Below are 24046 nucleotides of genomic sequence, written 5' to 3' on the forward strand. Positions count from 1 at the left end.
GGTGTTCGAATGGTGTCGAATTCCTTCCGACTGAAGCGGTTCGTCGTGCCAAGGATAGCGAGGATGATGTCGCACACCGTGCTGTCTGTGTGCGGGGGCCCATCAAGGGCAGACATTGCGCACGGTGCGGAAGCGAAAATTGTCCCCCGACAATAATAGATCAGTGCGAGTTCGAATTAGCATAATAATTCACCCATTCTGCCGAAGAAAAACCCCCGGAAACGAGGCCGAGGTGGAATTGTTCATCGCGCGGGGCAAATAAAGAAAAGGGTTTCCCCACTCCGGCGTGGGGGGTTGGGAGCGGGGTTGAGTGGGGAGAGGATGTTGGTGGCAGTGACTGGCAGTGTATGAAATATTGGCCACATTACCCGTTAATGGTGCTGCCGGAACGGGGCGCCGGAGTTGGAGCCGAAACCGGTGCGCCGGAAGCTGGCGGAAGACGCCTTCGTCGGCCTGCCGGGCCCCCCTTGGATGCGCACAAACAAGCACCGTACCGATCCGCCCGACGGCCACCGGTCCCGTAACCATGAGTTATTCCATCGTGGCCAAGTGGAAATTTATCGTCTGTGGATTAATTTTTGCAGCAACCTTCATTACCGGATCCGGCACGACGAGAATATTCGGTAAGCGGTAGGGGGGCGGGGTGACACAGGGTACTATTCTTTTCACAGCCACTGTGGGAGAAAAAAAATGAAAGAAAAGGAAAAACTAGCAGTTCCAGGTCCCGGTTCCCTGGGAAACGTCGGCCAACAGTAGCAGTTCGGTTGATAAAACGGAGAAAAAGCTCATAATACATTTACCCACTTCACTTACCATTTATTGTACTTTCTTTCACGGGCGAGAGTTGCGGTTCCAGCGCGCTAGGGAGCACAAAGAACCTGCAGAGTTAAAGAGCTGCTTGAAACGCATAGGCACTATCTGTTTTTATGTTTAGTTTTCCTTCGTTCTCCATTTCAGACGAACTTTTATATCCTCCTGCGGTGGACGGTTTATAGCGGGCGTTCATTTCGGTACTACCTTCACTCGAGAAGCGTCTCCTGCCAGCTGCCCACCCCACGCCAAATGAACGTTACCTAGGGACCCCGTCCCCCCTCCGGAGCTGTTGAGCTTTATTGGATTTTTATTAAACGTTCCCTTTAACTTTGAAGGATCTTCCAAACGTTATTACGCGCATCATCTTGAAAGGGATAAGGGTGAAACCCACCCGGGGCTAAGATGTTCCCTCGATGCCGGTGCCAGCTGCTAACATCCCCATCGCCGTTCGTCTGCTTGGTTAGCTCTACCGAAGGTTTTCCCCGTACTTTAACTTCACTCCTCCGAACGGGATGGAGTGGAACCTTTTCACCTCTCGCAGCAAGCAAACCCGGTGTTACAAAGAGCGGCACGGAGGTTCTCGGGGCTCCTGCGGTCTCTGGCATACCACGATCGCATCTTCAGGCAAGATTTTATGAGTTTTATCGATCGTTAATTATCGGCTGCCGTCGATGGAAACCGAATTAGCCTAGAAGTGCACTGATTGCCGGTTGGGTCGATTTGAAAGTAAAATGAAACCAGAGGCCCCCGGTGTTTGGAGCTGGTAGACCGGGCCAGGGCGTTTTCCCGGTACCTCCGCTTGACTTCTGGTATTTGTTTTACAAATACACCGGCGTTTGCGAGCACTCGTCGACTACAGAGTGGAGTTGATGTTCGATATCGCTACGGGTAGAAATACATTCACTGAAAAATATTTACTGTAACATTGAGCAAATATTTTTGCACAATAAAATATTCTACCGCAACTCTTTCTTGTACCGGGAAATCGATTTCCAACACAATAGCGTTTATGTGCACAGAGCTCTGCAGGTCGCGGGTCGTTGTTCATCAGTCATAGTTTTTTTCTGTTCATAGGAACAAAACCCAGGTCACACAATTTCAATCGATTGTCGTTTGAAATGATGTGAAAATGTTGTAATTGATTTCAACTGGCCAATAAAAACTCACCCAGAGCAAAGGTGTAAACAAATGATGGCCAAATATGACACTCGACATTGACGAAGTATCTATTAAAGGGTGCAGTGCTTTGTTTACATATCGACCGAATCAAAATGTGTTGTTTGGCAAAAAAACATTTATCTCAAACAATGAACATCACTCATCCTCTACCAAAGAGGGGGTTGTGTTTAAATTTTCAATCAACGCTGCTCGGAATCGGAAAACAATATGTAATTGAGGATCATTTTCACTAGTTCTACAGCTTTTTTTTCCTTTTAGTTTATGTAGCGGAGTGGATGCTGTGAAATGTGAATTTGTATTACAAATTAAACAGGAAAAAAAAACTTCTGTTGTTACGTACTTTTAATTGGCGATATCAAAATTACGTGTTTAAAAGGAGTTCAATAGAACTGGGTCAACTGTAGTGATTGGCTTTTTCTCTAAAAAATATGCTACAATTAATTTGAAAGGTAAAACATCACAAGAGCGGACTATAGAATACACCAGTAAAGTCAGTAGACAGAAGACTAAAACAGAAACAAAAGCTATTGGCTTTGTGAGGATCAATTATTTAAAAGAAGTAAATATGCAGGACTGTTCTTTGAGCTATTCACTGCATTCATTATTGAAATGGTCTCAGTTGATGTCACAAGACCTCAAAGAACCACCAAAAACAAAGCAAAAGCTAAATACAATACCAAACATGATTTGAAACATTGTACTGTGTACTCACTTTTTTTGGTGCGTGCCCAGGGTGTCACGGCATAATTTAGGGCATATCTCGGAGAACCAAACTCGTATCGCGGCCAAATGAGCACCAAAATGAAGAGGATAGTGAAAAGAGCAATCCCTCATTTTTACTTTTCTAAAATAATTGATCCCCACAAAGCAAATGGCTTCGGTTTCTGTTTTAGCCTGCTGTGTACTGACTTTATTGGTGTAGTGTATTGTTGTCAAGTTGCGAACCACATTAGTCAACGAGGTCCCACTGTAAAGCAAACGATCCAAACGAACAAATTTCATTTGCAACAAATCGATCCAAGAGCCCCAGAGTGCGTTTGATAGCATCGCTACAATTTAACAACCATTTTCGGGGCATTATAAACAACGGCGTCGTTGATGTACTCCCATCGGTTTAATATTTCACTATTAGCAACCGCGTACACAAACACACTCACCCACACGCCGGCAACCGCCACAAAGTACAACCAGTTGACGCACCGGTTGGGGATTTGTAGGCAGAATCAATTGCTACCGAACCGATCCGAGGAACCGGTTGCCGGTTCCCGCCAGGCACTGTCGGGCGGAAAAATTGGCCCCAGACCGAAACGACGATGTACCCGAAAAGATGAAACACATCATCAAACCCCCCTCCAACTCCATCGCCATTGCCAGAAGCAGGCGAGTGGAGGCGTCTGGTACAACAACGGCGCACATCAGCCCGAACCGGGGGGAAAAGCGATACATCCTTGTCAATATTAGCAATTTAAATACACATTGCCTCGGTTGAGTGCGGCGATGGTAACATTTGGATTGGCAAGGGGGTGGGGGGGGAGAGTTTGGGATGTCGGTGCTGCTGCCGACGAGTGGCAGCCAAGCGCGAATGATACGCAACCAGTCACACGTGGGCGTTTTTGGGGGCCACTTTTCGCATCCGAAAGGGTGTAGCAGACGAACAGCTGGATACAATCCTTCGGCATGCTCTTCAAAACCCGAACCCCGCACTTGTGCAAGCCGGCGTTGTCTTTCGCTTCAGCCCGTGCCACCCCTCCACCCTCCCCCTCCACGCCCACACCCCATAACAGCGAAACGGCTGGTGGCCAGAAGTTTGCTCCGGACATTTAAAGAATGCTCCAGCCGACCGTGGTCGTTCGCATTTTCCGACTCGAATGCTACGACAATTTATTCGGTGCGATACATTACAAATGATTGATTTCGGGAAGGGACGGTGTTCCGATTTCGGGCAGGGCGTCGAAAAAGGGCGGCGAATAAAAAAAAAAAAAACTGGTTCAAAAAAAAGCCCGACCCTTGCGTACCCTTTCGGACCAACTTCAGGCAAACAAATCACGGTGGAATTAGGATGAATGGTGAAGTATTTGGTTGAATTATGGGCGCACAAGTTGTGGGCGTTGGACACAACTGCCCTGGGGAGGGAGGTGTGCGCAAGAGAAAGTGATTGTAAAAATCCTACGATCGATTGCTGTGGTGCTGCGAAATATTGGAACCACGAAATACTAAATGCTTTTTGTCCACCCAATTATTTCGTGAATTTGATGGCTTCGGGTGTAAGTAATTTACGCCAGCTATTACTTTCTACTGCAAACGATATAAATATATTTTGCTTTTCGATTTTTTTTTTGCTTGTTCACTTGATTTTATTTTACGAAGTGACGAAAACTTCTGGCAAAAAGTGTCGAAATAGCGAGTCAACAAATATCTGATTGGTGCAGAGTGAAACATTAATTGCGACCACTCTTTTTCAATGTAACTGTTTCATTATTCTACGAAGCCATTTTTGTCCTCATGATTGCAGCATGTCCACAACATCTGTGTAAATAAAATTCGACCACCAATTTTAAATAAAAGACGTTCTGTATTTACCGTTCAGCAATTTATAACACATCAAAGGTAAGGTTTGCAAATTAAACCAAAAAGCAATTACCGGTAGCTTTGCACACTTTCGATAAAATTATTTCCCAGCCCATCAGAAGACAGACAACTTTGAGGCCAGATGTAATCAATCCGGTTTAGAGCCCAGTTGTCGCAGTTCTTTAGCAACAATCCGTACCGATTGGCAGTGAGTTATCTCGGTAATCTTATTTTACGAGGAAGCAGCTACTCGTTGGGCCAGGTTGTTCTAAGTAAAGCATTCCAGTTAATCCGTTTAGTGATTGACAATGACAAGATAATTCTAAGGGTAGTGATTCGAAGCTTCCTCCGAAAGTTGGTCTATAATATCATGCAACATCACGATACATCCATCGAGTTTTATTTTGAAAAGAAATATATTTCTTAGAAGAAGTTACAATATGGTATTAATTAAAAATAGCAGTTTTTTACCGTCATAGAGCATGTTTGTTGGTTCAGAGAAGAACTCAGGGATGAAGAAAAATATTACAATAAAGTTGTAACCCAAATACCTTCCCATACCAGATTATGTATTCAAAGCGTGTGCGTTCCATATGATGGGAGGGGAATGTAAAAACATCATTTGGTTTAAAACCCTATAGTTTGTGGTTTAATGCACCAAATATATCATGAACTTTGAAGTAAATATCAAATCCCCTTAGTGGCAGAAAAGGTTATCACTATCCCAACTACCACCTAATGGTTTAACGGCACACTTCAATGCTTTCACTTCACGTCAGTGCTTCTTAATAGCGAAGCTGTGTGCTAATGGTTTGCCTCTGGCCATGATTTAATGTACATAAACATTGAGTTGGACCCACGGAAAGAGAAAGAGAAGGCTAGAGGCAGATTGAAGGTTCCCACAGCCCAAAACAAACAGCGTACTGCTGTGGTAACAATTAAATATTATCTTTCGGGACGAAAACAAGCGGTCAGTGGGCGGGAGAGACCCCTTTTCGAAGGATGTAGCGTCCGGGCGGGTATCGATTCCTTTCCGTCCTTCGCCAAACCCCGATACACACGCTCATTATCGTTAATATGCGTCCCTTTTTGTCGTGCGGCGGGTCGGCACATAATTGACGAATGACGACAGGAGGGCCCATTGTACACAAAGCCCGAACCGCCTCCCATTTACACCTTCGTAATAATCCAATTAACCGGGCGGCGAAGAAGAGGTTGTTGAGGCAAACGAGATTATCCTTAAACCGAAACGGCCCATTCGCTCCCCCCCCCCTCTCCCCCCTGCCCGCCTGCTCCGGGTGGTGACTGTCGGATATGATTTCGTAATTTGATTCAGCGAAAGCTTCCACGGCTTGTTGTGGCCGCAGCCACCCGCTTGACGCACGCGGGAGTTGATACTTTCCGGTTTTTAGAGACGAGACAACAGCGGCGAACGATTGGCTGTCGGGGTTTTTGGCACCCAGTGCCGGTCTTTATCACATCCGATTCAATCCTTCGGTCCTTTTTGGTTCTCCCATTCTACGGTACGATATGGATATGAAGCTGCCAACCGCCCAAATGAGCCGCTTTCTTAGAAACGATTCACCCTTAAATATGCCGCCGCTCGTCAGCCTATTTTGAATGGCTGCAAATGGCATCGGCCTCGGGCCGATCAAGCCCCGATCCCTTCCGAGACCTGGTCTACGAACGGTGCTGGAGATCCACAAACTGTAACACAGCAAACGCGTTGGAGAACGCTCGCACAGTGGGAGTTTCGGGTGGCCTGCAAAGGGTTGAAACTTTCGAAAAATGTGTGAAACAGATCAAATTTACAGCATTTCCCGGCTTTTTATTCCAAAGTCCCATCAAAACACTAACAAGTGCCAGGTTTCACCTGACACGTTGCGCTCTATAACAGCATCAACGCATCATTGATGGCATGGCAACATTACCGTTCTATAAACCAACATTCAATATCTAACATGCTTCATCTCGCTGTCGATGTGCGTCCAGTAGGCGACGAAGCCCGAAATCAAGGTTTGAGAGCTGTCAAATCGTCAAGCGAAATGAAACATGATATTGAATGTGGCTTTGCAGAACGGTAATGTTACCATGCCATAGATGATGCGTTGTTTTCATTATAGAGCGCAACTTGTCAGATGAAACCTGGTACTTGTTAGTGTTTTGACGGGACTTTGGAATAAAAAGCCGGGAAATGCTGAAAGCAAGTATTAAAAGTTCTTCATAATGAAAAAAAAAACAATTTATTAGGAATGAAATTTGATTGTAAAAATAGTTGCCTAGACGCAGAAAGTATAAATAAAAAAAAACTAATTGAAAGTTAATAGAACCCTCAAGTTGTTTATACTTTGTTTTTTTTTTTTTAACTTTACAACAAAAGCCTTTTAAACGGCTTCACTATGACACAGTGCATCTTTTTTGCTCGTGGGTTAAACAATCTGTGCAGATTGCGAAAGCAGTATTTTTATTCCTCTTCCCATTTTTCCTCTTCCTCTTCCTGTGACTTTCTTTCGCACTTTCTTTTTTTCCCTCGTTTTACTTTGATTAACCACTCCAGCGAACTGTAGCACGGTGTTCTGCATTCGACAGGTTCGGTTCTGCAACGTCGCGTTCGCCAGCGGATTTGGGGTAACATCTTGAGTTGTGCGAGAACAGGGCACCGCTTCAAGGTGACAACTTACTTCCTTTTTTTCGCAAGTTGAGTAACTCGAAAAAGAAAGGAAGAGAGAGAATAAAAACTCACGATAGAAAAAAAATGTGAGCAGTGGGATGTCGCGAACAGTTGATGCCACAAATCTGGCGCTTACATTTGTCTACGTGTGTGTGTGTGTTTGTTGTAGTTTGCCTTTTTTGGTGTATCTACTTCTTTCCCGAAGTTGTTCGCTGGCATTCTATCCACCTACCGAGAGTGGGAAAGCGATTCGGAAAAACTGATAAAACTACCGTACCGCGTGGCGCTGCGAAAGGAGAAAGTTTTCTTTGAGGAAATAAGAATTTTTCCCGCAACCACGGTTCGCGTCCGATCTGGTTGATCGGGGAAAATCTCTGCTCGCACGCAGTAAGGTACCGCGCACGACGAAAGGTGAACCACGGATGGGTTTTCCGGAAGCGGGTCTCTTCTTCCCCTTGTCGGTGGAGGCGGTCGTGGCGGTGTGGTGGCGCGCGAAAAGATTAGTTTCACTTCAAACAAGTTTGGCGAGCAACTCAATCAACCGGTTAAATGAAACCTTTCCACTCCAGCACGCGGGCGAAGTCAGTTGTGCAGCGGAAAGCTGTTTTCGAGTGACTGAGCATTCGCGTACGGTATATGTTGTGTGTTATTGAAGCTTACCCGTAAACTTTCCCCGGCGCTTGGCGGTGGCTTACCTTATCGAACAATTATCTGATCCTCTTCCTAATCGCGGCGACCGAAAGTGCACGGAAACTTCGGCGCTACACGTCGGCGCACTGATTTAGTGTTTGTCCCCTTTGGCGTTGGCGAAGAAAGTTGCGTGAATTGAAATTCGGTGCCCGGGGAAGATTTTCGGTACGGTAAAGTTATGGCCTCGCCGGGATTTTTCGCCGTTGACTTCACCGCTGCCAATCCGTCTTCGGGGACGAATTGAAGCCGGGTTTTGCGTCGCTATCGCAAACGGAAACGTGATAGATTTAACATTAAACTCTCGCTCTCTAAAGCCGGTAGATTTGGGTTTGTTTCGCTTTTCTTTTACACCCAAACCCATCAACTTGAAAGTTGTATTGTGAATCGAATGATTTTTTATTTCATTGAACTTTCTTGTCAGCAATATCTGTGACGCTTGGCATCCGTTCGTCCCCTTTTCGACCTGTCTATATGGATCGGTAATTTATATTCTTTCTCCATGGGGCGATACACGGGGCGTGGCGCTTCGGGAGAACAGCACATTGATTTGCTTTTTTATGTTTGTTGGCATGCCTTGGGGAGTGGAAGAACAACACCCACATACAGCCAGAAATGTTTGTTATTGAATGAAGCTTTCATGTTTAATAACATCATATTGATATTTGTGGAACAACTCAATCAAAAATACTAAGAAAAAAGGAAGATTACGCATGAATCTTTTAGTCATTGCACATAAGGTTTAGAAATAGGGAACAAACATCCCCCCAAAGTATAATTTTTAAGAAATATTTTAAAAAATTTATTATATTCCGTACCGCATGCAGCACTCACGATATCTTATCATTATTTGGTAGCATTAATTGGGTATTACCTTTAAATTGCTCGGCAAACTTTTCACAAAAATGATTGTGTACCCAACAATACACCATCCTGTAATTGCTCCCACTTCGAAGAAGTTATAATCTAAAATGAGCTTACAGAACCACAAATTTCCCCCCTCATTGTGGTACGGCCCGTTACGCAATTGATCGGAAAGCGCTTTCCATCGGCCATGCTTCCCTTGCAAACGATCTCCCTGTGCGGTGCTTTTATAAACAATTTAATTTAGGTTTCTCTTCGGGCCAACAAACTATCTCCAGCCCGCCACCTCATGCTTGGGGCGGTCTGTGCCCGACCATTGAAGCATTGTGCTGTTTGCTGTGTTTTGAAAAACTATTTCAATTAATCCCAAAGTTATCAGTCATCAAATAGCTATGGCCGAAGGCGTTGGAAGTTGCGGCCCTACCGTCGTCCTCACACGGGGGGAGTGGGACAAACTTTGCGCTGTAACTTTCTGGGGCCGCAGCAGGCTCTGCCCCGACAATGGCCGCACGACATGGGGCGGACAATCGTCCGGTCCGGAATGGCAACCATTGAGTGTTTTTGTTACGTTTCGTTTCGTTTGCGTTCGGAAGGTTGGGTGGACGAGCTGAGTGTGGCGAGAGGCGGGCGAGGGGAAATAAAAAACAGGCACCAAACACACACGCAAACTTACTAGACCTCCCACTTCCGGGAGGACCTCCCAGTAACATATCTTTCCCCGCCGGCCATCGCCGTCGTCATCCGTTGCCGTGCGAGCTCGAGCCGATCCGATCAGAAAGCTACAATATTTCCTCCCGTTCAAAATTAGGTACGATCTGTTGCAAAAACAAACGCTACAGGAGGGCGGCAGCAGGAACGACCGAAGGGTGGTGGTAAAGGGCGGGGAAGAGGGAATATGTTGCGTGTGTTTTCGCTGATAATAGTTTCCCGACGCCAGTGGACGCACACTTCTCCGCAGGGTAGCATATTGTTTACGAACATAACTTTCGCCCGCACGAAAACGGCGCAACATGGGCGGCGCTTTTGCCCTGTGCCACTTTTAATCGATTCGAGCAAACCCCAATCCCTCCCCGGTGGGTTTTGGTGGTGGTGGGTGGTTCGGGGAATCCAACGGAATCATGTCCAGAGCTCCCGTAGCGGCCTTAGATTTGGGTTGCGTTAATTCGAGCAATTATAGAAATATGGCACCACATGCTTGGGGAGAGGTTCGAGTTTGACCGAAGGAGTGCGAAGAGCTAAATGATGCTTGTAGAGTAAATAACATGCTGTGATAGGGACAATCTAAAAGGATACCTTCGCTATTATCATTTCAATAACAAATTTAACATTGTATTCTACCACATTGGGAAGAACACACATATAAGAAAAATGCTCCAACTGTTTTCCAAATTTAATGTTAATAATAAATGTTTAAACGGTCACTTTCCGGAAGAAATATGTTTACCAAGTTCATCACATTCATGGCCTTCATCAAACATCCTCCAAATGGCCCGACGCACCGGGTTGACCCGCTAAATTATGTATCGATAGGGCTCGGCTTTAAAATTTACGCATGTTTGGTGTCAGGAAAACATGGAAAAACGGCATTCCGCAGGTCAGGAGTGCAGCACATTTACGCCCGCGGCCATTAATCATCGTCGACGGGGCATCCTCGGTGAAGGCAGGCGCGGGAGATGCTGGAGGATGCGAACTAGAGACGAACGGCGGTATAGAACAACGCGCTCGCGCCCTGTAATGGACATCATCATTTTTCATCGTTTGCTTTCCTTCAGCGGTGCTTTGCTGGCTATTTTATTTCCGTTGCCTTTTCGAAATCATTCCGCAAACAGTGCGTAACTCGTGTTTTCCGTCTCCGTTCCGTTGCAGATATCGAAAACATTGCCGTGGTCAAGTACGTGGCGGTCGCCGGCAGAAACATTACGCTCGATTGTCCGGGCGTTAACGAGCGCTCGCTGGTGGAGACGCTGGTCTGGCGGACGAGCCACACCATCGCCGAGTACATCAACGGTTTGCCCCTGGTCAGCAATCCGCGGGTAAGTTGTGTTGGCGAAGTTGTTTATCGTGTGTCTATTGCTCCGCAAGGGGAGATGGGGGAGAGGGCTGCCGAAGGGGACGCCGAACGCCGGACGCCGGGCGAGCGAGCATCATTACTGTAATGAAAATTGCGGATCATCTCCGTAATCTGCTTTGGGCGATAAGAAGCAAGGTTAATACAATAATGTGCTGATGGGGCTGAACAATCCGCGAACGGTCGAGTGCAGCCGGGCCGGGCGAAATTAAATTTGCCAGCAGCGGGGGAAAAAGAATCTCCACAACATAAACCCAAACACAAGCATACACACACTCACACAAACATAAACATACCCGAGTCCGACTCACTTCGCGCGCCCGGTGGCACAACATTAAGGCCATCACATTTTCCTCCCATTTCATTATGGCGATGTTTTCCATTTATTTCGTATGCATCTTGAATTTTCTTCACTTCGCTTCTGCCATCATCGCTTGGAAGAGTTCCAAGTCGGCAAGGCAACGTGGAAATTCCTCTCGAAACATTATGCAACCTTTGATGACTTTTCGTGTAGGTCAGTCAAGCGCACTATTAACTACATGGATTTATTTCCCAGAATGCGAAGCAAAACAGAAATAATGTAGTAAGTAATGAATTCGTACTTGCTTGGGACTTTCTATTTTGATACCTCAAGCATGACAACGGTGGTATGGATTTCGAGCATCTTTATGCTTTTTAGTGCACCGAATGGTTGAAATATTCTTCTTTGGTTAAATTCATTTAATTTTTGAAGATTTATTTAGATATATTTTATCTACATCTTATGTACAACATTAGTTCAAAAACAAATTTGTTATAGAAACAAAGTCAAACAGTTAATTCGATATTTTCAATATTTATAGAAACAACTTACAAAAGCAACATGCTCTTCCATTCTGTGAGGATATACCTTATGTTCCGTAGTAGTTAACTCGCGAATAATATGTCTATCCTCGAGCATATTTTATTCTTTATATAATTGTTCAGAATTTTATAAGAATAAGGTTTACAAGATCAAATTCCAAGAGAAATTTACCCAGATAAACAAAATGTTGTCGGTCAGCGCTTTTTATCAGGCTCCATAAATTTGGTAATTTCGTATCTCACAAATTTGTGGTTGGAAAGTAACCATTTATTCGGTTGGAAAATGTGTGCTATAAGCTAATCAATTTAGGTTTCCATTCGTTAAACATTCATTTACATAAAAATCCTTAGACATTGTTGTTGAACTATTGTTATGATTTATAAAAATGATTTTATTTTGTAACCTTAACGGTTAGAAATAAAAAGTAACCACTAAACCGCTTTACTAAAGACCACTATTGAGCAAACCACGAACAACGTTCCTTTCATCAACGATAAGAGACCTTTCCCCGGGTGTCTTTTTACAACTCACCAGGCGCCTCCATTCATCACCGCACCAGGCGCCTCCATTCATGCGCAACTGTGTAGGATGAGTACAAGCGTGTAATTATCTCTTCGTTTGTTGCTGCCCGGCTGTTGGTTCGTGAGGATGCTCCTGCCACACACTCTCCCTAAGTGCACTCCCCGAGCCGTTTTAGCATAGTCGATTTCGCTCCGTTTGCAAAAGATCCTAATGAATGGAATTAGCCCAATCGTGGCGCATTCCGTTCACACCCGTGTATCGTTTTTCTTACCTCGAAGATGGGTTCTTGGTTGACGGGTAGGGCGGGGTGGAGTGGGGGGAGTGTGTACTTGCTCAAATCCAAACGCTGCCATTGGCCCGAAGCACCCATTCATTACCGGTAAGCTGGTGTCCGGTAGCTCCGGTCCCGTGTCCTTTGACCCGCTCTGATGCTCCCTTCGGGGTGGAGAAAATAATCTTCACTCGAAGAAATAATGATGTAACTCATTTGGCGTCACATTTTTCTTGCCCTCCCCGGGGCCCGTGTCTTTCCGTCGTGCAAATGGCATGGCGGCCGAATCGAACAAAGAATCTCACTTAGCGTGTACGGTGTGTAATGATGATGTCGGCGAGTACTATAATTATCATCAGCTTTATCGACACATTTCGACACAGTCCGTCCTCCGCATGGAATGCTTTCAGCCGGTCGCTCGGTGACTTTGCAGGTGTTACGGAGGTATCAGGGTTCTTTTTTTCATTCACTACCTCCCTTCCTCCCTCCGTCGCTCCCTTTGTCGCACTCTTTCGGGTTGGTGTCACCGTCAGGTTGCCATTTGACGATCATCGGGATCTCCCCCGGAGGCGGCACCAGGCACACTAATTACTACTGGCTCGTTGTTATTACATCGCTTTCCTCTTTCGCCGCAGCTCACACTCATACCCGACAACTTCAGCCTGCACCTGAGCCCCGCCGCTTCCTCCGACACGGCCGAGTACAGCTGCCTGCTGAACGACCGGCACAGCCCGGAAGCCATCGTTGACCTGCTGGTACAAGGTGAGTACAAGGCCAGTGCTTCGCAACCCGGGCTCCACCAGGGCTGACCCGGTTTAGTAATCGGCAAGACGAACGAGGCTCGTCGTAAGAATCAGAACAAAGCTAGTAAGCACTATATTTATTAAGCTGCAGCTTAAATAAACCCTTTTCAATCCGGAGATATTCAATATCTAACAAACGTGAGACCTTTGGGGGTTTCCCCTCATATAATGATGAGAAAGACGATACCTTCTATTTGAAGATGTTTGGATCAGTGTCTTTCTTGAGTTTAGTTAAGAAATATCATAAGAAACAATTACTTTAAAACGTGTGCGATACCTTTTTGATTGATTTTATTTTTCCCTAAATTCCTTCATGATGTTGCTTTCTATTCTAGCTCATTGAATTTTCCTTTTCCTGAAATATTTCCTCTGCAATTACTTCATTATAATTAAGCTCAATTCGCTTTAAATTATTTAATCACATAAAAGGTCACTAGAATTTGATTTGTTTTTGACGATTTAGGTTATGTCATTCTCTACGGTAGAAAAAAAGGAAAAATACTAAAAAGTAATATGAAATACATAACCCGTGAAGTGGAAATATTTGATTTTAATGAAGACACGACTCACAAAAATAAAAGACACAAGTTTGATATATGTGAATACAGATTTTGAATAGTGTAAAACACTTAATAAAGCTCGTGCAAAGCAAAGCAACGATTGAAAGACACTGCTCCAGAAGACTACCGTTATAACGAGTGCACGAACGAGTGACATACCCACACTTCTCCGTGTCGTGTTGATGCACGAACAGTACGAAAGGTTTGCAGTAAATTTTCTCAAGTCGATCCCAACCGCTCCGGCGCACGGCATACCGCCACCGGAAGTGAAAGAGATTGAGCGTTTCCATGGCCACACGGTCTGACAAGAGCATGTATCATCCCACCGCAAAAGGCTCCGCCTTTCTTGTGCTCCCTGCCACTACCGGTCGTTCTTCCGCTCTTCCCGCTTGCAGATGTGCCCGATCCGCCCGGACGTCCGCTGGTCGTAAGCTTCACGTCACGTTCGGTCGATTTATCCTGGGCCCACTCGCAGGACCCCCGAAATGCACCGGTTACAAATTTCATCATCGAAACACGGTAAGCGCACCGGCGAACCATTTCACCGACATTATGTTTAGATTTACACCACCAGCATCCGGCTGGCGGGGGGGTTTTCCCGGCCGCCCGGGCAGGTAGTGGTGGCAGTTCGGCTGGGTTTTTGTTTTCAGGTTTCCTCACATCTCCACATCCATCACCCTTGCTTCCCTTCGCCATCGGCAACGAAGGAGTATCGTTTCCGGCGCGCGGTGAACACGGTTCGGCTGAGGGGAATATTTATTTTACAACCATTCCACCCGCCCTCCTTTACTTCCTCCGCCCGGTTCCTTGAGGACGAATCTCGGGGAAACCTCGTCGGCAGATGCCTTCGCAAACAACGAGTTAAGTGTAAGATAAATTGATTCCACCGGCACTTGCGCTTCGGATGCCGCGCGCCCTTGAAGCGCGATAAATTTCCTTTCGGTATTGATTTAGGCGACCGGAATGTAGAGAATTTAAGGCCTTCCATCGAAAGAGTTGTCTTGGCCGTCAACGGCGGTCGTGCCGGCGCTGCAGAGGCCGGATCAATAGCCGGGCGTAAACACTTTGGCGCAAATGAGGATGAATTTAAATGTATTCCCCTTGGCACGTTCGGGACTTCCGAGGATGGTTTCAGTTCGTTCTCGGTAAAAAATGAAGTCTTTACCTGGGTGGAAATGGCAAATTGGGAGCATAGCGACGGCATAAATTCTCCTCAAATTGGAGCGTGGTTTGTAACTGTAAATTATTGATCGAATATCCGACGACTCAGCGATTGCTAATTCGACAAAACAGGAGGAAGTGAATGTAACACATGGAAAAAATGGGTTTCATAGGTTAATTCGTGATGCTCTATATCACTTTTTTTTTAATTAGGAGATCTTACCTGAAAGTAAACTTCTTTTGAACACCAAGAAGATGACGCTAAGAAAACTTGACTATTCTAATGAATTTATAATTCTATGAATGAAGAACTTGACTATTCTAATGAATTTATAATGATTGAACTTTATAATTTAATTAAAGTTGATTTGATGATTGGGATCGATAAATATCAAATCTTTTATGAAACGAATAAACATAGAATGGTTGTGTGAAAATTGATTATTCCAGATTCAGCGTTTAATTGCTTATCTAATCTTTATCTTATCTTTATTTGTTATCTTACTGTCGCCTGTCGGTTCTGCAATATGAAAATCGTTTATCAATCATAGAATGCTCATAAAATAGTTACGAGAATCCTGAGATGTTTCTTCCAGAAAAGCCTAGAAACCGATCTTTACCGATGAAAGGTGCGGCTATAAAACGCTTTAGAAGACATTTCATTGTACAAACATCTTGACTAACAGTCGACGATCCAATGCACACGTACAGCCTTTGTTATGTTCCTCAAATAACGCCGGTCTGATGTAGAGAAATTATGAGTAGGTGTTTGCACCGTCCCAAGCAGATGCTAAGTTGTGTAACGAGCCAGCGAAGCTGCGGGTTTTTGTTTATGTGCAACATTTTCCTTGTGCTAAATCCAAAGCAAAATAAAAGAAATTGTAAAACAAAAGCGTGAGCCGACTGCTCTCGTACCTGTTTTAATCCGCATCAGCTCCGCCAGCTTCGGAAACTTGACGGGTTCGCCCGAGCCTGAGAAGTTTTAGTAATTCCTCTTCGCCGCGCTTCGATGTAGAAAAACAGGCAACAAAACCATGCAAACAGCTTTCGTGAAATGTATTCCGACGTGCAGCCCCACCAGTACGCATTGGGTAAGCCGCCACACGTCCTCGAGCGGCAACCGTGATGCGCGATGGTTCTTAAAATGGAATTATCAAACATTCTCAAGGCAAGGTCGGGTATCGGTTTGCGAAAACTTATCCCACACTCGAAGCCGCGGAAACGGAAACATTTAGCCCGTCCCCTTGCGGAATATATCCGGGTCAAAACCGCAGAGAAGCGGTGTAGGACAAAATAGGGTGGGGGTAGGCGGAGGGTGTAGGAAGCTGGAGAGAAATTTTTAATCTTCGCATAATACTTCTACTGCGCCTTACTTCGCAACGAGGTAGGCCTGCTCGCTGGTTTCGTTAAGTTTTTCACTCAGTTTTTCATTTTGCTTTATTTATTTGACGTATGTTTACTTGCCGCACGCGCGCGCACCAACGGGAAATGTGGAAAATTTGTATTTCAGCCGTTTGGTTTTTTTTTGCCCCTCGTTCGCTACTTCCGAGCTCGTGTGTACGGAAGGGATCTGCGGTTTTCCTGGTAACGGTCCGGATGAAAACAACGGGCCGTGTTCAGAGCAAACACTTACAAACGGGAGCACGTGGTGCGATTTTTTCCCGCCCACCAGCCCTACGCAGAATCCAGCCGACATGGTTTTCCACCGCAGAAGGGAAATATGATCGTTGGCATCATTTCCGTTGAGGCAGACGTGTGTGTGTGAGGTTTAAAATAAAAACAAGTCTGTATGAAATATAAAACCAATCATTCATCCTGGAAACTTGGAGATGCTTTGAGTAACAAACTTTTCATATGGGTTGAATTTTCTAAGATTGTAGGCATGTATTAATTACATATAATCGATTTCGTATTAAATTGTTTCAAACCATGCGATGTTAACACGATTTTCGTATTCGTTGTCGGTTTTAGATATAAACACTTGCGCAAGTTTAATACTCAACGAAACATTTTTGCGAAAAGATTACATAAGCTTTCCTTTTTGTTCAGTTCTAAAATTTGCTTACATTTCCTTTAACAAAAAGTCGTTAAATATTGAAACGGGGTTTTTTCTTGGAAATAAGGAAATTTGTGGATGCTCAAAGAATGTTTGATTCAAGTTTTTTTTATTATGTTTTAATATTTTGGAACCAGCTTGGAAACCTCTGTATGGGTTGTTTATTTTGCATACCGTTAGTGTTCGTTGCAAAACCGAAAGACCAGAAGCAAAAGCAGGGAGATACATATTGAAATCCCATACTCAAGCCGGCATTCCGGGTTCCGGCAGATCGTTGAGGAGGGATATTTTACAAGTTCTTTGATATTTCCGAGCGCGCGGGGAAACGATTTTCCGAACGTATTTATTTGTGTCCTCCCATACCACCTCCCCCCCACTCCCCACCCCTCGGCAATTCCACGCCCTCGAGGGCAAATGGAATGGAAGGAATTTTATTTGATTTCAGCTTTACCTGCTTAGGCAGCATCCGGGTGGAACTGCTGTTACTGCCTCTCGAGGGTGAAAATAAATCGTCCAACGATATGCCGCGACTGATGGTTTTTTTTTCTGCGCTTTCTTTTTTCTTCTTTCTTCTCGCACCGCCGCCCCGAATAGCATCGGCGAGAATGGCGACTGGGAGCAGGAGCCACCGATCCACACCAAGAGCAGCCAGGCGTCGTACCAGGTGACAGGACTGCAGCCATTCACCGTCTACAGCTTTCGCGTCATCGCCGTCAATCAGCTCGGCCAGAGTCAGCCGTCGAAGGAGTCGTACTACTTCGTAACGCTGCGCGAAGGTAGGCGATGTCGTAGGATCGCGACCTCGATTTGAGCACCGGGTCGTATTTTCGCCGAGTTGGCACCAAATTTCCCCTTGCCCCAATTTTGCGCCCCATTCCCAGCGCCCGGCCGGCGGTGCGTCCATGGCGATCCAATTAAGCTGTTCCAATTTGCGAGCACCTTCCCGCGCGGTCTCCTCCCCCCCCGGTGGTGGCCCAGTTTGGGCCCGGTTCGTTCACAATTAATCTGCCGAAAAGATCGTCACCCTCGTGCGGGCAAAGTGGTTCGTGGAAACGGCGTCCACAAACCGCACCGTGGGTTCCAGCCCGAAATGGACCACCCCACCACTGGGCTGGGTCCAAGGGGATGCGAAGTATCCGCTCGGTGGGAGGGCGGGGGGGGGGAGGGAGAAAGAATAAAACACCTCCAGAACCACCGGCCGTTGTCGTTGTCGATTACTGGCCGATCCTGAAGGGGGCGTAATTGTTGAATAAATTTAAATACATTCAACGGTGGCTGCGTTCGGCATGGTGGGAGAGCGGAAAAACCCGGCCCAGCTCAACAGCGGCCCCGAATCGAATCGAATGCTTTCGTCCGTGGGAGATCGTCGCGGCCAGAAGGCGTGAAATTCTCGCCCAACGTCGTTGCGTTCTGCCGGCAAACAAGTGTTGGAGCTCGCGAATGTTCGGATCGCCGGGAATCCAGGAATGCGGCGATTGTTTGGCGTGAAAATCAATTAACGTAACGAGACGGGCGGGAAACGAATGGACCATCGTCCCGCTGGGCGAACGGTGCGTTTCGTTCGACTTTGGGGACGGATGGCGATGCGATGAGACTGTGCGAGTGTGGTCCGTATCTTGGCGCCTCCGAACGGAAGATGACTGACGTTCAGGGTAGGCATCGTGCTGTGCTGAAGACACGAAAATACATAAACATGAAAGTGTGAGCATTGATGAGGTAGCATGAGCCAGGAAACATCTAGAGGGCATAAGAAATAAATCTAAACGATCTAAAAGAAAAACGAATTATTTAAACATGCTGGCCATCCTGTGGAACAAGCAATCTTCAACATCGCATGTTTATTAAGAATAGGTAAAAGTACTAGTATGTATATTATGTTACTAACTTCTAACAGCTAATCCATCGAAAGCAATAACATTTGGTAGGTTGCTGTTATATTTTGCACGAGGTGCAAAGAGGAGTTTCTTTTTCCTCAAAAAGTTTTTTTTAATAGTTTAGGTCCTATACTTTCCATCATTTTACTTCAAATCATCTACAAAAGATTATCCCGAATTTAAGGTAACAAATTTGTTATTGAGATCGCCTTAAAATACGGTTGATATAGAATTATTAAAAAGTGTCGGGAAATAGAAACAGCATCAACATATTAAGATATTTAAACGAACAGAAAATCCATCTAAAATAACACTATAAGAACGGATGCATAAACGACGGACTCGTTTTGAAGATATACAGTTATTCGATGCAGTCCATCCAGTTTCTTGACCAAATACACCGACTGTTTGACTTCTTATTAGTCAAGGTAGAAAGTATTATTTTTAGTTATCTAGAAGTTTAGAGTCTAAAGAAATGGCAGTAACAACTTAATGTCACTGTTTAACATAAAACGGCCGATAAAACTTTGATTTAAACAACTGCTGATGTCAGAATCCTCATTATTTTCACATGTTGCAAGGAACATCAAGAGCGGAAAGCTGATGAATTCGATGGAAACCCTCATGCTAAGGCCTAGTACGCTATATTCTGTGAATGTTCGTGGGTACATCTTGGCTTATTGCTTACATAAGACATCTGTTGAATTCGTCAAATCATACTTAGGTCAAATATTCACTGCGATATTAGGGTTAGAAGATAAAATTGTTAACTGTACGGATACGGATGTATGAAATGGAATTCTGTGTGGGTTTATCCCAAACGAGTTTTAATTAAACTAAGAAAAGTTTTTACGGAGTTTTAGTTACCATAAGTTTACCGGTTCTGTAACGTAAAATGTACTACGACTATCCTGCTTTGATTTTATATTGCTAGAAAAAATGGTCGGTCACATTTCAAACCAATTTCGATAACTCAAGCGCGATAGAGATGGATACATGTTTCAACTCAGCAAAGTTTATTTTTAATTGACCATTCCAGGGCGTTGTGATGGCGTTTTTGCAGGTCATTTTAGATTAATTTTTTTTCCCCGAGGGCCGTAAGAAACAACTTCCAAACTAGCGGAAGCGCACTAGACATCTAGCTGGTCCGGCGGGGCTTCACCGAATGACCAAAGTTCGCTGATACCATTACATGCACTGCCGCACGTGGTTGTTCCGCTCGTCCGTTGACGTCCGGTTTTTCGCCCGCGATATGGATTTCCGCCGCCGCCGCCGCCAGTCGTGACTTACCGCCGTCAACTGCACTTTGTACACGTGTTTCAATCTTCCATTTTTCATTAATGCTACCTTCTTCGTTTTCTTTTGTCTCTGTCTCTCTGTCTCTCTTTTTTTCTCTCTTCCACGTACAGCCCCGACGGGAAAACCGGTAACGACGATCGCGCACAACACTTCCGCCACCTCTGTATATATTTCGTGGAAGGCGCCACCACCGGAGTCGATCCTGGGCGAGTTCCTCGGCTACCGGATAACGTTCCGGGCGCGGGACCACCACTCGGACGACGTCAAGGAGATCTACATCCGCGATAGTACCGTCGAGGTGAGGACGACCAAATTCGATTTGCTCTCGCCAGTCGCGTCCGGCGCCAGTCGGGCGTCCGCGTTCTAGCAGGGTGGAAGGGGAGCGGAACGAAGGGATGGGGAACCCATAGGAGAAGTGTACACCGTCCGGCGTTAGCGTCGCAGTTTCGCGTGGAACGCCAGCTGCGGTGCTGCGGTGCATTAGCCGCTCGGATCGGATCGACCCTTCGAATGGCTGCAGTTTGCGCCGTTGAACACATGGTCCTGGGAAATGCAACTGGCTCCTACTACCACCCGCACACCAGTGCACAGTTCAGCACAGTTCAGTAAATTATCCAATTTACAACTGGGACCCCAACTCGGCTGGCATGCCGGAAAGTGGAAAGTTTGCCGAGGAAATCAAATTAAATTGTGATAGAAATTATCGCTGTTTCCCTTAGTTATGACATGAGTGTAAGGAATTGCCCCCTTCAGCTCACATGTCTGTATGTGTTCTAACTTGTTTGCAAAAAAAAGGCGCACATTTTGCCGGTCAATGTTTGCCAGAATTCACCATACACCGTCGGAAATTTAGCGCAAACGAGAAAATGATCACTAATGTAAAGTGATGGTCATCCGTTAATGGATCTGTGATACCGGTTTCCGCTGCGTCGCTGGAAAAACAAGGTATTGGCCGTTTTCCTTTGAGATGAGTTATGCCCAAGATAATCTGCATGATGGGTCTAATGTGTAGGTAGCATTACATAAGTTACATTCGGGATTTTTCGTTACCCTTTTTCACTTGCTAATTTGTGCAATATCTATTTGGGGCTTCAATTTAGACCAGGTTAATATTGTAGGGGTTCATGGAAACCACTTCGTAATCCAACGAGTTCGTTTGAGTAGCCTTTCAACTGAATGTTTCCTGTAAAAATATTACAACTATATGCCTTAAATATAACCAACGCAGCAAATAACCCTGTAACGGTGGTGAGGGGGTGGACTATACAGAAGTTTTTTGAAATTAAATGTGAATTACTAGAAACGTAGATATTAAATTTTGAGAATGCAATCACATTGTCAAAGGGTTTCAATATAACGCTACAGTTGGACCACATCAAATGGAGAACTTTGCTTCGAGGGAATTTTCATAAACAAATAGTTTCGATGACTATATTGCATCTCATTGTTCCTCGGTCAAGAGTTCAAATATAGTTATAATTATATTTTTACAAAAAAAAAATATAATGGAATATGTCACCCAATCCAAGCACAGCATGTTGCGTACTATTTTGCTGGGAAAGCAGAGCTATTTTCTATTATGTGTTCTCAAGCATCCACCACAAAGTGTTGAAGGGAAAAAAGGGTCAGAGAAACAGGGGTAGATGGTATTCCTGGCCCTAGGAAACAATGACACACTGCTGGGAACGACGGAAAAGTCACGAAATTCAATTAAATTTTTCCCTCTCTCTCCCGCGATTTGCGATCATTCATTGTTAGTTGTGCATTATTTGCACAATTTCACTATTCATAGTTGTCGTTCCGTTGTTCCCCCGCACCACTCCGTCATGGTTCGTATGGTACGGCCGTGCAAAGTAACGCCATTTACCGGACATCGTGCTCTCGAAGGCTACCAGACGAATTCGGGCCCGGTCCGGAAAGTATGCGCCCCAGAATTGATAACCCGCTGGCTTCCCGAAAAACCCGACTTCCCTTGTCAGCAAACAATGCATAATAATTTTGTTTACACGCGTAAATGCACTCCGGCACTGGTTCGGATCACTTGACTGACTTCGGGGACCAGGCCCGTGGGGCCGTGTTGCACCGTCTTCGCCGAAGCGGACCTCCGGGCGTGCTACTGGAAAACCCGGTAAAGTGCGCTGAAATGCAAAGCAGTGCCGTTATGTGCGCGGTGACTCGTCTTCGGCGTCGTCGTCGTCGTTGGCCCGCAAAACCCTTTTCGAAAAGCGTCCCCCGGGACAGACGGCAGGACGATCGCAAGAATCGCAGAATCCTTCGGTCCTCCTTTCTGCCGAGTTTCCCAGCGTGGCACGATCCGTGTGTTTTATGGTTTAATAGCATCCGGTTCGGGCCGAGTGGAAAGTCATGTTTTTGCAAATTTTCCGAGCGCATGATTACTTGCGCACACTATCCCCTCGGTGTCGATGGGAAGGCACAGAAGGTAGGTTATGCAAAGTACAGGTGGAAGCGGCGGGTGGGGTGGAGGGGGCATAATTACCACTAATTTAATGGTGAAAATTCTAACCATCCGAAGGAACGTTCTCGGTACCGCACGAGTACTCCACTCTGGAGTTACTAGGAACGTCCACCCTCTTCCTCTCCGTGCCTGCCGTTCCTTCGCTATCTATTCGTCTGGTTCAACCCACAGCCAGCCAAAAAGAAAAAGGGTCTTTCAAACATTCAATTCTCTAAACCTTACCCGGGACGAGTTTGGGGTTATTTTTTCAGAGGAACTAACCTCTCGAAAACAACCGGAAGGGAACCTGAACGAGCTCCTACCCGTTACTTCCTCGGTGAAGCTTACGGTGGCTGGCATACTTATTCACTCTTCTCTACCTCTCTCTTTCTCTCTTTTTCTTTTCTATTGCTTCCTTTTTCCCCGGGACACACTGCAGAACCATGAAATTCATAACCTCGAAACGTACACGCAGTATCTGGTCTCGATACAAGTGTTCAACCCGGAAGGATTAGGACCGCCGACGACCGTGCTGGTTATGACAGATGAAGGAGGTAAGTGTGGCCATGGTTCGGTGGACCATTTGTTTTTTTTTGTTTCCACTCTCCTGCTTTCTCCCGTTGTTGTTCCGTGCGTTGTTTCGCCGTCCTGTACCCTCGAGCGGCCCGAGGACGGATTATCACGAACCACTAACCGGTTCCTAAGTGGTTCCCGCGTTCTGGGCCGGAAAACTCGGGACCGGGCCGGTCGTGGTTCCGCTCCGGGTGGAGGCTACCCGGGAGTCGGCGCGGGGGAAATGAACAGACACTCGGCAAAGGACGGTGTCCTCTACTTCCCCCCCTCACACACATCTTTTCCCTCGAGAACCCCAAAGGCATGCATTTACAATTTGGCATTTTCCCACCGGAAAGAACCCGGAAAAATGGGAAAATACTTTACCTCGTTTTAAGGGACGTTCGGTGTGTGTGTTTTTTTCTTGTTTTCTTTCCCGTTCACCGGGATACATATTTTCCACCGGTGGTGGGAATTAATGAAAAAATAAAGGTAAACGGGGTTGAAAGCGGATCCCGCCATGGGACGAACGAAAGTTTCGGGTTTGCTTTGTTTGTTTATTATTTTTGTGTATTTTTTTCCGGCGAAATATCATCATTGGAATAATTTGGTTTAGAAATCTGTCACATGAGCTTGGTTTTTCATTCCGTTGTGCTCATGTGAGTGCTTTTTCCCCCACCAACATCGACACTAACGGAACGGATGTGTATGTCTGGCTTGTTTTTTGTCCGCTTACATGTATGTATATCTTTGCTACCATACCAACATTTTTTTTTCTTAACTCCACATACCACCCGAT

The 24046-nt window shown here is 45.6% G+C and overlaps 2 protein-coding genes across 2 annotated transcripts in view; both read left to right on the plus strand.

The window, feature by feature from the left end:
* Positions 1–526: 526 nt before the first annotated feature.
* The window catches only part of LOC131260195 (tyrosine-protein phosphatase 99A), a 38730-nt gene continuing 15210 nt past the window's right edge, over positions 527–24046 (plus strand). Inside the window, exons 1-7 of the mRNA XM_058261875.1 lie at positions 527–623; positions 10649–10815; positions 13123–13249; positions 14246–14369; positions 17662–17843; positions 20351–20538; positions 23135–23249. Of these exons, the coding sequence (XP_058117858.1) occupies positions 527–623; positions 10649–10815; positions 13123–13249; positions 14246–14369; positions 17662–17843; positions 20351–20538; positions 23135–23249 (1000 nt within the window). The remainder of the gene's footprint in view (positions 624–10648; positions 10816–13122; positions 13250–14245; positions 14370–17661; positions 17844–20350; positions 20539–23134; positions 23250–24046) is intronic.
* Positions 16819–24046, plus strand: part of LOC131260251 (mediator of RNA polymerase II transcription subunit 7) — a 137690-nt gene continuing 130462 nt past the window's right edge. The window contains exon 1 of the mRNA XM_058261931.1: positions 16819–16829. The gene's annotated coding sequence lies outside the window, so the exon portion shown is untranslated. The remainder of the gene's footprint in view (positions 16830–24046) is intronic.

Source organism: Anopheles coustani, chromosome 3 (assembly GCF_943734705.1).
Source record: "Anopheles coustani chromosome 3, idAnoCousDA_361_x.2, whole genome shotgun sequence".
NCBI lineage: Eukaryota > Metazoa > Arthropoda > Insecta > Diptera > Culicidae > Anopheles > Anopheles coustani.